The 14,195-nt window shown below is 41.5% G+C and overlaps 1 protein-coding gene across 1 annotated transcript in view; it reads right to left on the reverse strand.

Moving 5' to 3' along the window:
- Positions 1 to 14,195, reverse strand: part of PLXNB2 (plexin B2) — a 354,483-nt gene that overhangs the window by 96,251 nt on the left and 244,037 nt on the right. The window contains exons 4-7 of the mRNA XM_077935826.1: positions 12,531 to 13,647; positions 9,665 to 9,847; positions 7,606 to 7,728; positions 1,878 to 1,978 (exon numbers count right to left, since the gene is read on the reverse strand). Of these exons, the coding sequence (XP_077791952.1) occupies positions 1,878 to 1,978; positions 7,606 to 7,728; positions 9,665 to 9,847; positions 12,531 to 13,634 (1,511 nt within the window). The 5' untranslated portion in view covers positions 13,635 to 13,647. The remainder of the gene's footprint in view (positions 1 to 1,877; positions 1,979 to 7,605; positions 7,729 to 9,664; positions 9,848 to 12,530; positions 13,648 to 14,195) is intronic.

Here is a 14,195-nt window from a genome sequence, read left to right on the forward strand (position 1 = left end):
AAAGCTTTCGTTCAGAAAATGCTAAGCCTACTTCGGAGGTATAACAGTTACGCCAGTGTGTTCAATGATAGGCCCAGGTGAGGGCCTATAATTTAATTTCAGAAGGGAAAAAAACTCACTTTCCATTTCAACTTCTCAATTTCAGAACAAAAAGAACAGTCACAGGTGGCGATGTTCCCCCAAATAATACCTTGCAAAAGATTTCAAGTTCAATCAGCTGTTTGTGTTCTCACCTCGTAAGAGGTATGAGAAGTCCAGTAGCTCAAAATAAGCAATTAAAAGCAATAATAAAAGGAAAAGGAAGGCCACAAATTTGGAAATCCATGTATCGAGCTTGATCTCTTTTCAGCTCATCAGCATCTTTTATTTGTATGGTGCCTTTGCATAGTTTAAGTCACGGTCAAGGTGGCTGACAACATCGAATTATTTACGTAAGTCGCTCTTCCAGTTGCAGAAATATAACAAAATGTAAACGGTTATAAACAATCAGCTACCGGTAATTAAAACACCTCAATAAATAGGGAATAAAATTTCCCATGTAACAATAAAATTCCAAAACTAACAATAAAATCCCAAAACATACTCCCAATAGCAGCAAGAATAATGCATCGCTGAGTTGCATCCAATCTCAGCCCAACCTGGAGTAGACAATGAAGACAATGGATGTAAAAGGCAAAAGAGTTATACCAATCTGAAGAGAAGCCAGAGTATATGGAATTGTAATTGTTAATCCTTATAGTGATTTGGAAAACGCCCCCCCCCCCGCTTTTTTCACGTTCTCACTTTTTATTTTTTATTCTAAGTTGTTTATTTTCAGTGTGTTTTTTTAAAGAAAACCTAATAATAATAATAATAATAATAATAATAATAATAATAATGACGATGGACGTGACTAACTTAAGTTCATGAATGACTCCTGCTGGAATTGCAGGAGAAACCACAGCTAATCTGAGCTACATCGAACAATGGTCCGATTTGGACCATTCCTATGTGTTGTGGTTCTGAAGAAAAGCTATAACAGACCAACACAATTTAATTTTGCTATTTAGGCATGTTACAGCAGCAGAAAGTGTTTTAGAGAAATCTTCAACGTTATGAGGAGATTTCCTGTTAAAACACTGAAGATTTTGGCTTTTATCTTGGTTTATTTTGACTTCTCATAGCTTCCAGCTTGGGAGCACGGAGGGCTAAGCAAACAAGAGTGCTGTGTTTTTTGTTCCTTTCTTTTTCTCTGTCTTTAAAATTTGTATGTTTAGCGTGTCAATAAAGTCCTGACACCCTGGTAGGAAATAATCACTACCAGGAATCTCAACTGACTTGAAGGTGTATATCGTGAAAAAGGAAATGGAAAATCTACCTCATCCATAGTCAATGTGTGTTTGGTAGAAATGGAAGGCAACTTTTTGCCACAACACCCTGAATATAATAAATTCCAGCATGTCTCTCGGTAGCAGACAAAAACTTTGTACCCTTAAAACATCAGAAATCTAAAAGCAAAATTGAAATTCAGTATGGTTCTCTTCCCTCCACCATCCAAAGATTCCCAAGTGCTGTTTTTCAGCTGGAAGGATTGTATTAAGGAATGTTTAGAGTTAAAATACTAGAATAAGGCTATCACCAGATAAATGCTAGATATTCACCAGCTGTGGCTTGGCAACCACCATTTTCATGCAAATTATATACAAGCTATACAGACAAAATATGCAAATTAGCTTCCTCCCTGCTGCTCATTATATGTTTACACTGTGGTAATTTGTGATGAAGAGTTTTCCCCAGTTCTGGTACAAATGCTTTGAAGAAATCATTCAGCATACATGATATTCTGAAAAGAAATAACATGCATAATACAATATATCCCTGTAGCATGGAATACTTACTTTCCTTCTGTTACACACCAGCCGCAATACGGATCCCGGGCTTGAATGCACAGGTCACAGGTTGAGTAACTCGTACATTCTTGGACAGGCAAGCGAAACACCTAATAAGAGTAGATACATCTAATAATAAATTATGGGAAAGTGCTTTGGTTATGAATAGATTATATAACTCTAATACGCTTTTCATATTTTTGTACCCCTAGCCAATTCACAATTTGTCCTGAGCTCACAGGAATTTGCTTGCATCATCAATATTTGCAGTAAACTTAAGGTCATGTTTGGGGACAAACCACTTGAGGCCACTGAGAACCTCTCCTAAAAAAATATAGCATTAAAAAACCCAAAACAAATAAATTAAAAGCAGCTGTGTCTGCACTCTGTAGGAGTGATGCTGAGGTAGTGTGCTTTAATCCTTTTCCCTCTGCTGTTTTCCGGATACAAACCCCTGACTCCAAAGCTAAAATTTGCCAAACTAAGCACACACGCACACCCACACACCTAAATGCACACTACTCATTATTACCAGTGTTCGAAGCTCCCATTGTTCTAGGTGCATTTTGCAACAGGGAATTTCATTAGCGCGAGCAGTTTCTGAGCTCTGGGCGCAGTACTGCGCCTAAGATTTCAGATTAAAACTGCAGAGTGGAAGGAAAGGAGGACCCTTTTCTGCCTCCCCACTTCCAGCTACTCTCTGTGACTGGAGAAGAGACCCTCTTAAGAATATTAGCGGGGTGGCCATGTGAAAACATAATATTTTAGCTGCAGTTCATTCATTTTCAGCTTTGTATTCTTGTTATAAAAAAGGGTGCCTAGACATTCCACTGTTGCACTTATAACCTAGGTTTAAGGTGCCGTTTAGCTCCTAGCTTTCATATCTCAGTTTCTAACACTGATTATTACTCTGGTTTCAGTCATGGTGTTCAGTTGCGCCAGAAGTGGTTTAGTCCTGCTGGCCACATGATCCGGAAAGCTGTCTGTGGACAAACGCCGGCTCCCTCGGCCTGAAAGTGAGATGAGCGCCACAACCCCATAGTCACTTTTGATTAGACGTAACCGTCCAGGGGTTCCTTTACCTTTTTACTTTTTTTCATCACCAAAAAAGTTTCAAAAGTTACTATGATGCCATGTTTGCATGTTCCTCAAGGAATAGTCTTTCTAACTATACCAAACAGTTATCTAAAAGCACAGAAATATTTTAAATAGGACATTCAAAGCATGTTATACATGCTCAGATTCGAATCTACCTGTTGATATTGGATGTGGTCCGTGACGCTAAACACCTGGAAGTTTCAGGGCAATTTTATCCCCAAGGGATTGTGTTTAGAATTTCATTTGTTTTGCTTCATTGGGGATACATTCATAAAGCAATTAAATATCAATGAGATGGCTTTCTGTTACCAAGGTGGTCAGTTCACATGTCTCAAAGCCTTTTGGCTCCTTTAGGTTCACTCTACAGGTGACGGTTCAATGAGTGTGGGATTTTTCCAAGTGTAGAGATGAAGGAAACTTTAGCATTGGTTGCCTGCTGTTACTGAAAGCTTCATAGGATTGAGAGGTGCAAGAACTCTGGATTTATGCCAGTGCCTAATTTAAGATAGAAGCCAGTTGCCAACTGCTAACACAAGCAAATGTCTCTATTCAGTCATTAATTAGCCCTGACGAGGTAGATGCTTCCTTTTCTTGTAATTGGCATTGTTCCAACAATAACTTAAAAAAAGCAACAACAAAACTGGGGTAGTACCACTAGCAGGCCAAAGAGAGAGAGAGAGAGAGAGAGAGGATAGAGGTAAATTCAGGTGCCTCAAAACAGTGTTTAGACTCTAATGGGATTTTGGTGAAATTTTCTCTCTCAAGGGCAGTATGAGAGCTCAAAAACATAAATAAGAGAAGGATAACTGGTAGAAATGAAAATGGAACCAACTCCAAACTCCCCCACCCCACAAGTGAATTTGGGATTGTTTCATTTTCAGGGGTTTGTTTCTAACTTGGTTTTGTTCAAACAAACAAGTTGTAGCAGTATTGCTTTGAATGCTTGTAATATACTTACACAAAGAAACTTAATGTATCTCACTCAGTATTGATTCTGTACCAGTCATTCTTTCTGTTCTATGTGGCATTTGCAACTTTACAGTATCCTTGTGAAAATATTTTCTCTGAAACACATTGGGCACTAAATAAACCTTGTTTTGTAGCACCTGAAGTTTCTTTCCTCTTTCTGTTTGGACTGTTCTCTCTCTTATCGTATCAAAAGGCTAAGCTCATCTATCTCTGCTCTTCATGAGGGACATTCCTGTTATACCCATGTTCCAGATACAGTATGGCTTTTATTGGGTCACAATTCTTACGTATATTCCCAAACGCCACTTGTATTGTCATTTATCATCCAAAAAATCTGCTTTGGCCTGTGGCATCAGTCTCACTCTAGCAATCCCTTCTACTGAACATAAGTCACTTTATGTCTTCCTTCGCCTTCCTCTTTCCCCTAGAGGGATGCTTATTCCAACCATTGCCTGTCTTTAGTCTTCCTCAATCTGGTTGTTCCACAGTTGTTGGTTTGATCCCTGTGGGACAACCATGACAAAAGATTGCTACAACACCAGAGAGCTCCTTTCCTTTACTATCACTTCCCCTTGCCTTTTCTTTTGGGCAGCAAGGAGCCTTTGACTACTTTTGAACCATTTGGGGGATGTTATAAATAACTCAGGTTGCTCTTCCTTGGAGAGCCAGTGTGGTGTAGTGATTAAGAGCGGTAGTCTCGTAATCTGGGGAACCGGGTTCGCTTCCCCGCTCCTCCACATGCAGCTGCTGGGTGACCTTGGGCCAGTCACACTTCTTTGAAGTCTCTCAGCCTCACTCACCTCATAGTGTTTGTTGTGGGGGAGGAAGGGAAAGGAGAAAGTTAGCAGCTTTGAGACTCCTTAGGGTAGGGATAAAGCGGGATATCAAATCCAAACTCTTCTTCTTCTTCTTCTACTATATAAGACAGGGCTCTAAAGTGATCTATGGAGGCTTGCTTACCTCCCTCCCTCCATCATGACTACAATGATCCATAATCTACCTCTCAATATTTGAAGCACACAGCCACAAGACTCATATCTAGCTCATGTTTCAACCGTGTCCACACAGCTTCAGGTCAAGGTGAAACTCAGGGAACTTGTTCCTTCTCCTCTCCTTTGTCCCAGTGGAGCAGGTAATTATTCATAAAATCACAGAATTGTAGAGTTGGAATGGATCCTAAGGGCCATTTAGTCCAACCCCATGAAATGCAGGAATCTCAACAAACTCATACACGACAGATGACCATCCAACTTCTGCTTAAAGCCTCAAATGAAGGAGACTCCACCACCTTCTGAGGGAGTCTGTTCCACTGTCAAAAAGCTCTTGTCAGAAAGTTCTTCCTGATGTCTCCTTGGAATCTGCTTTCTTGTAACTTGAATCCATTGGTTTGGGTCCTAGCTTCTGGAGCAGGAGAAAGTAAGCTTGCCCCATCCTCCACGTGACAGCCCTTTAGATATTTGAAGATGGCTTTCATATCTCTTAAGTCTTCTCTTTTCACACTAAACATGCCCAGCTCCTTCAACCGTTCCTGATAAGGTTTGGTGTTCAGACCCTTTATCATCCTAACCAACCTCCTCTGCACACGTTTCAGCTTGTCAATATCCTTCTTTAAAGTGTGGTGCCCAGAACTGGACACAGGACTCCAGGAGTGCTCTGACCAAAGCAGAATAGAGGAGGACTATTACTTCCCTTGATCGGGACAGTATACTTCTGTTGATGCAGTCTACAATAGCATTCCCTTTTTTTGCTGCTGCATCACACTGTTTACTCAAGTCAAGCTTGTGGTCCACAAAGACCCTTATATCTCTTTAACATGTACTACTGGTAATCCAGGTGTCCCACATCTTATATTCATGCAACTGGTTTTTCCTGCCTAAGTGTAGAACCTTACACTGAAATTCATTCTGCTAGTTTGGGCCCAGTTCTCCAATCTGTTAAGGTCATATTGAATCCCAATTCTGCCTTCTGTCTTAACCCCGGGTTCCTGCATGCAGAAATGTCATTATCTTTGAACCCAAATCTGGGTTCATTGGTTCCCCCAAGTAGTACTGCAATTTCCAGTAATATACAATGGACTCTGGATAAAAGGGATTCAAAATATCACACCTCATGGATTACAAGGGTCAGTGAAACATGTGAACAGGCCCAGATGTAGGCTGGCAAAACACTCATAGTCATGTGAAAAAAATCACTCAATAATCCTAGCACTAAATTGTAAGTCATTAGAGAACTACAAATTAAATTTAAATCTACTCTTCTTGCTTTTTAAAAAAATCTTGAAGAGAATCCTTTCACAGTGTTGATTATACTAATCATGCCTATTGCCCAAACAAGCACCTGTAGACGATTCTTAATGACGCTTTGAATTTGCTGAGTAGAAGATGGAGGAACAGACCCTGAGCTACAAAGCTAGCAGGAATAATGACTACTTTGTGCTGTTCTATTTTTGAAAGGGAATACTACTAAGCCTCAGAGCTTCTGCATCTGCTTATGTGCCACATAAAACAAAAGAGACTATGCAGGGGAGGAATTTCCCAACCTCTACACAATACTATTGTTGTCTGGTGTATTTGGGGCTGTCTTTAAAACACCCTGGAAACCATAGTTGGTCTATAACTGGGATGCAAGATTATTAACAGGCACTGGGTAGTTTGACCATATTACAACAATGCTTCTGTCAGTTGTACTGGCTCCCAGTCCATTTCAGGGACAAATTAAAATGGCTGTTTTTAACCTTTAAAGCTCTACATAGTTTGGGACAAGGTTACCTGAAAGACTACCATCTGTCATTTGTTCCTATTTAAACCCCAGTCCCCAGTGCCTCTACTGAATGAACTGAACCAGTGTCTTTTCAGTGGTGGCACCTCAGTTATAGAACAACCTTCCCAACGAGGTTTGCCTGGCACACACTTTTGTGATCTTTTTGGTGTCAGGCCTTTGTTCACCCAGGCCTTTTAAATAAACTGAGGTAAATGTCATCCTCTGCTGTTTGTTTTTTGTTTTTGTTTTGTTTTGTTTAAAAAAACTCTTAATTTGCTCTTAATTTTGGAGGTGCGGCAAATTCTGTTCAATATATATATTTATATTATACATCGTAGGGTTCTTGGTGCCAAAACTCTGGTCCCAGGAAGCACACGACAACCAGCTTTCAAATCACCAGAATTACCAATGATAGGCCATGTGGTCCATTGCATGCTGGACTCGGGCTAAGGCCAAGCCGAACTACACATTACACCAGGAGATCTCCTGGGGCTTTTTGCTTTGGGCCAAGTGCATAATTAGCTGCTGCTTTACACCCAGAGTTCCTTCACATCTCTATCTAATGAGGGCGAGCCATTTGCTTTCCATGAAGGAAGCTATGCTAAAGTTTGCTTTCTCTGTGCACTTGCAATGGGTCTGCACAGTTGCCTGCGGAATGAAAATAAAGAGATCGCATTGTCTTGGGGCATGTGCAGAGTGCCAGCTCTGGGAACACTGGTTAATTTCTGATTTTGTATGTGTGTGTGTGTGGCAAAAATATGCCTCAAGGGACTATTCCTGTGTATTTCTTGTGATTTCCGTTTAGCAACACAACTGTAGGTCCACCTCACCCTGCAGATATGCCATGAGAAACATGTTCAAATTGAACTTGATCTTTAAAGTTTCATTGCTCTTTCCAAGCATTTTGTACCTCTCTTGCAGTCATCACATACAAGTTCTCTTGGAGAGCATCTAGAGCGAGATCTTTCTGGATAGGCTTGTTTTTTTCAACAAGGACTCCAGCATATTCCTTTTCAGGATTCGACAGAAACACCTGGAATACAGATTCACTACATTATCTTAGCTATTTCAGTAAATAAAAAACGTATTTAAGTTGAAACACATTTAGACATTTTCATTTTAAAACAAAACCACTCCGAGAAATAATGGTTGAGCTGCAAGAAAGGAGCACTGCTCTTCCAAAACATCAATGCCTTTTCAAAATCTCGCTCTATTATGGCGAAATTATCAGTTTCTATCTGGGCAAAGCTCTTTGCCATTTTTTCATGTGTTATGATTAAGATCATAGAATCATACAACTGTACATCTGGAAGGGCCCACAAGAGTCACACAAGTTTCAACATTACACTCAATATATTCATTCATAATTTCTGATCCTTATTCTGTATTAGGGATATCTATTAAGGGTTTATACTCAAGAGACCTTGCTGTTAGCCTGGACATATTCTAACCCCTCTTACTTTTTCATTTGCTAATGAAATTAACTCGCTTTGCCATTGGGTCTGAGCGTTCTGCTCACGAGCTCCATTCTTGCAAGTGCTTCAATATGCCCCTTGACTTCCTTGCTCCTGGCAGGCTAGTAGCGTTTGCTGTTCTATCAAGCTCTGGTATGCAAAAATCATTTGCCTGCAAGTCGTAATTGGAAACATCATTCAAAGTGGGTTCCCAGTTTTAGTCCATAGGCCAAATGTAGTTTGCACAAACCATAGCTTTCCCATTTCAAACACAGCAGTGAACTGGTCATGCAAGGAGACAAGGAAGAGCAGTAATATAGCTCATCGTCAATGGCTATAGTTATCTGTTGGGAATGGGACAAAAAGGATACATTAGTATGAGGCAGAACTCTATCAGGCTTTGATTAAATGAAGACTTTGGTTGCCCTAACTCTACTAAATAACAACGGCAACAAATGGGAGGCGTTCCAGGTTTCTGCCAGGCTAATGGGTTTATAAGGGACACGGGTGGCGCTGTGGGTAGAACCTCAGTGCCTAGGACTTGCCGATCGTATGGTCGGCGGTTCGAATCCCCGCGGCGGGGTGAGCTCCTGTCTTTCGGTCCCAGCTCCTGCCCACCTAGCAGTTTGAAAGCACCCCTAAGTGCAAGTAGATAAATAGGTACCGCTTTATAGCGGGAAGGTAAATGGCGTTTCCGTGTGCTGCGCTGGTGCTGGCTCGCCAGAGCAGCTTCGTCACGCTGGCCACGTGACCCGGAAGTGTCTCCGGACAGCGCTGGCCCCCGGCCTCTTAAGTGAGATGGGTGCACAACCCTAGAGTCGGACACGACTGGCCCGTACGGGCAGGGGTACCTTTACCTTTACCTTTAATGGGTTTATGTTTATTTGAATTTTAATGCACACACAGGAACAGCTTTGAGAAGGACATACAGTGGTACCTCAGTTTAAGAACAGTCCTGCTTACGAACGATTCGGTTTACGAATTCCGCAAAATTGGAAGTAGTGTTCCGGTTTGCGAACTTTACCTCGGTCTACAAACAGAAACTGAATGGTGGAAGGGCATCGGTAGTGAAGGCCTCATTAGGGAAAGCGCACCTCGGTTTAAGAACAGATTCGGTTTAAGAAAGAATTTCAGGATCAGATTTAGTTCGTAAGCCGAGGTACCACTGTATTTGAACATGATTTTATTGATTTTGGGCTGAAATATGTTCACATATTTTGATTTCATGGTGTTCAGGAATGGTTATTTTTTATGATTACTTTTAATTCTGGGGTTCAATACGTCACTATTGCCACAATACATATAAACAAATTGTTTGAATATGCTTATCGGATTTACTTCATGAAATGTTTTATTGAAAGTTTGTTCCATTTAAAAGTCAAGCAACATACTGGATAAACCTTATATCTATGGCAGATTCATTCTGGCCATAGCTTTCTTATATTGCAAAAATAGGCCATGCTTCTTTTTTAAACAACAACAACAAGAAGAAAGCATTTAAGACACTGAGGTTACCTTCAGGATTCTGCCGTCCGATGTCCCAACAAATGCTACTGTATGCGTGTTCTCAACGGCAAAGGTCACTGCAGTTAAGTCTATACCCTTCTTCTTCAATAAAGGTTCTGTAGTAATTCCCTCTCTGCTTCCCAGAGGGTATGGTAAATGTTCAGAACCACATGGAAAGGCTTGGCTTGAATTCTAAGAAATGAAGCAAGAAACAGAAACACAACAATTAGACGGGTGATAAACTCTGAACTTTGAAACTAGGGATGAAATCCAATCCACCCCCCTCTTTTATGCCACACTATGTGTAGAGGGGGTTTGACTGGATGGAGACACCTCTCTGCTCAGCTTACATCACTGCTGGTGCAGATCTCCCCCATCCTTGCTAGTTGAAGGTCCCACAGGTGGGGGATGAGACCTCAGGTGGCTTATGATCCATCCCTGACCGAAGGTGGTTGCAGAAATATCTCAGGTATCCCCTGGACAAAGATTCTGTGGGCTGGATATATGGTACAGGTGGCACCCAAATTCAGCCCAAATTGATGCATGTTGTGATGTGGAAACTCCTCTCTGCGTATCTTAAGCAGGGCATCCATATGAAGATGTTTGGATGTGAGGGTCCTTATTTAGTAGGAAAGCCCTTGCTTGAAGAGGCTGTATCAAGGGATCATGGCCTATGCTTGGATTGGGAGGCACTGCAGTTGTTCCTAGGGACAGGAAGGCACAGAAAACCGCTCCATTGGAAATCCTTTTTTATTTTCTCTATGGAAGATTCCCCTTCTACCCCCACCACCACACACAGTTTTTCAAACTGAAAAATGGGATATTTGGAGGATACTTTAAAAAGTCTCCTGTGTAATATTTCCCCCTTTCAGAATGAGGGAAATCATTTTACAGCTTTTTATTTTTTAAAAGAAATACAAGATAGAAAATATTAAAATCTGGCCACACTCAAATCTAAGGTGAATTTCTGGATGTAAAGTACATGATAGGAAGCTTTTTATTTTATTTTTTAAAAGAGTCATCCATAATTTCGCTGAGTTTCAGATACAAGCTATAAAAGCTAATACAGTGGTACCTTTGTTTAAGAACTTAATCCGTTCTGGAAGTCCGTTCTTAAACCAAAACCATTCTTAAACTGAGGTGGGCTTTCTCTAATGAAGCCTTCCACCGCCGGTGCCCTTCCACCGTTCGGATTCCGTTCTTAGACCAAGGTAAAGTTCTCAAACCAAGACACTATTTCCTGTTTTGTGGAGTTGGTAAACCATATTGTTCTTAAAACGGACTGTTCTTAAACAGAGGTACCAGTGTAATGATGTTGTGGAGAATGTGGCAAGATTTTTGAGTGACGCTATGAAATTACGTCACCATAGGTCCTGAGAGCCATCTTCGTACCTCATGATGCCTGGACAGTTTTATCCTAAAGCGTCTCCTACTATGGGACGCGGGTGGTGCTGTGGGTTAAACCACAGAGCCTAGGACTTGCTGATCAGAAGGACGGCGCTTTTAATCCCCGTGACGGGGTGAGCTCCTGTTGTTTGGTCCCTGCTCCTGCCAACCTAGCAGTTCGAAAGCACGCCAAAGTGCAAGTAGATAAATAGGTACCGCTCTGGCAGGAAGGTAAACGGAGGGGAAGGCGTTTCCGTGCACTGCTCTGGTTCGCCAGAAGTGGCTTAGTCATGCTGGCCACATGACCCGGAAGCTGTACGCCGGCTCCCTCAGCCAATAAAGCGAGATGAGTGCCGCAACCCCAGAGTCGGTCACGACTGGACATAATGGTCAGGGGTCCCTTTACATTTAGCTCCTACTATGTTTCGTTAACTGTGCTGTGTTCTGATCCATGTATATGATGCACTTTTTTATGCCAATAAAGGAGATTGATTGATAGATAAAAAAGTTATAGATATAAGCTTGTCATAATTACACTGACACTTAATGTTGTTCTCCCCACATTATTGTCTCTAAGAATGAGAATAACTAATATCTCAATTTTAGCTTTTTCAAAAGGATTAGATGACAAACTGATAACAAATGCCACCTTAAAGACAGAAAACCAACTCTGTGCCCCCAAACTGCATCCATGAAGGCCTGTTCAGTGGGGTCCATAGTGCAAAATTCTGGTGCTGGTTTCTGCTATGAATGTTAGTGATGAGGGGGAAGGGGGCAATGGGCCTCATCCAGTTCAAATGGAGCAATTTAAAACTGGATTTATCTCAGTGTAGGTCATACAAAGCAAATCTGTCTCACTGAGACAATGGCACCTTTCGACTGGATTAAGCCCACTTAAAACACCTGAATGGTCAAATTTACACTTTGCTTCCAAAAGCGAACATTAGGTGCATAACTATTTTTGTCAGTTGAATATTAACCTGATTAAGTACAACTTCTCCTGCCAACCTAGCAATTCAAAAGCACGCAGTGCAAGTAGATAAATAGGTACTGCTCCAGCAGGAAGGTAAACGGTGTTTCTGTGTGCTGCTCTGGTTCACCAGAAGCAGCTTAGTCATGCTGGCCACGTGACCTGGAAGCTGTCTGCGGACAAACGCCGGCTCCCTCAGCCAGTAAAGCGAGATGAGCGCCACAACCCCAGAGTCGTCCCCGACTGGACCTAACGGTCAGGGGTCCCTTTACTTTTAAATACAACTTAGTATAAAACAGTGATATAACATTGCCAGGGAAGAAGAAAAAAGATTTCACATGTTATGCAAAAAAATATCTGGAGCCAAAAAGACCTGTGCTGAAACATTTTCGATTCCAGCTCCCAGGCCTTACACTTTTGCTTCACAGATTTAAAATGTGTTTCTAAAACGCAGGGTTTTCAACCTTTCTGTCCCTCCCTTTTCAAATAAATAATTTTTTTTTAAAGCTTTCATATTACCGGGTGAGACTGAGAAGTGCACGGAGCGGTTTCTGTTCGGAAAGGTTTGTAAAACACGTTCCGTTTATCCTTCATATAGCATTGCTCCCGTTTTTCCTCCATTTTTTGGTTGATCTTCTCCAAGGAAAACACACACATGGCAGATTCCACAGAGTTATTGTCTTTGTTGATCCTCCTGAAAAGTGCAATTAGCATTTTGTCCTCTGATGAGGCACCATCCTCTTGCTCTGATGGTGCTGGATCCTGCCCAGGCACAGAGGCATAGACAGCATTACACTGGTTGTAAGGACCACTGGGATCTATACATTCCAAGTCCATTTCAAAGTAGGAATGGTACTGTTCATCTTCCTTGCAGAGCCGCCCAATTACTGTCCGGTTTTTAAGCGGCTGCTTTTCATACTGATTGAAAATGAAATACACATATTTGCTGTCTTCAAAGATGTACAGAAACTGCTGCGTGCTTGAGGAAGGGTACGTCGATTTGATCACAGCAGGCTCTGCATACAGTTCAAAAATGTCTTTCCCATCCCCGTCGAAAAGTTGCCGAGTGCTGATTATGATCCCGTTGTCACTTGGTCCATTCCCCTTTCCCACAAACATCATTCGGCCTTTTTTCAAAGAGGTGATCAGCCCCACTGTGGCTACCTCCTCGTCGTTGCTTGCAACAAACGATTTCTCCCCGCTGCCGTTCTCATAGTAAACAATCTTTGAAATGTTCTCGAGCTCCCTTATGCAACAGATGCCCTTAAACAGGCTCCCGCAAACCACAATTTGTCCCTCTTGTGTGTCCAGCAAAAATATCTTATTGTAATTGTCAGTATCTTTTGCTTCGGTACACTGGTTTGCATCAATGGGAGGTGTGCACATTTTGTTATCAAGTTGTGGCCCAGTGGATACCTCACCCACGGACGGATAGGGTTTCAAGTCTCCCGTAAGCTGATGAAGGGCATTAACTGCTCCTAAATAGACTGTCCCTGTTTTGTGGTTCACCGTCAGGTGGTTCAGTTCTGTGTTGGTCAGAAACGAATCCCATTTCTTAGGCCTCAATGCACAGGTCAAACAAGAGAAGCTCAGAATGCTCAGGGTCCAAATCCAAACAGCCATTTCTGTGCGATACCTGAGAAAGAAACAAATGAAATATATTACTTCTAGCTGAAAATAAGATCTGTTCCTGTATAATCTTGCTAAGGAATTAAGATATTTGGCAAAAAAAATCACAATCAACGGAGAAGGTTCAGTTGGCTTTGTTATTAATAAGAGGAACTAAACAGAGCTGCCCTGTATTGCTGCTACTTTTTGTGGTAGCAATAGAGGTTCTAGCAATAAATTTGAGATTGCAAAGCGGTATTGAGGGTATCATGGTTGAAGGAACGAAGCACAAATCAAATCTTTTTGCAGATGATGTGCTTTGAATACTTCAGAAGGCGAGCATTAAGAGTTTAAATCCCTTCTCAAAAATAACAGGCTTAAAAATAAATTATAATAAATAAGTTATACTGCCCATCAGTGTCCCTCATCAGGAGCATGCTTGGTTATATAATAATTAAGGCGTCAACTTATCATATGGTGGGTTTAAATTCTTGCGTCTAATTGCTACTGCCAAAATTAATCAGCAGTGCCGAAGAAAGTGTGGCTGGTTATTGTGTGGAAATGGTACTGGTAGGA

This window comes from Podarcis muralis, chromosome 10, assembly GCF_964188315.1.
Source record: "Podarcis muralis chromosome 10, rPodMur119.hap1.1, whole genome shotgun sequence".
NCBI classification, from domain to species: domain Eukaryota; kingdom Metazoa; phylum Chordata; class Lepidosauria; order Squamata; family Lacertidae; genus Podarcis; species Podarcis muralis.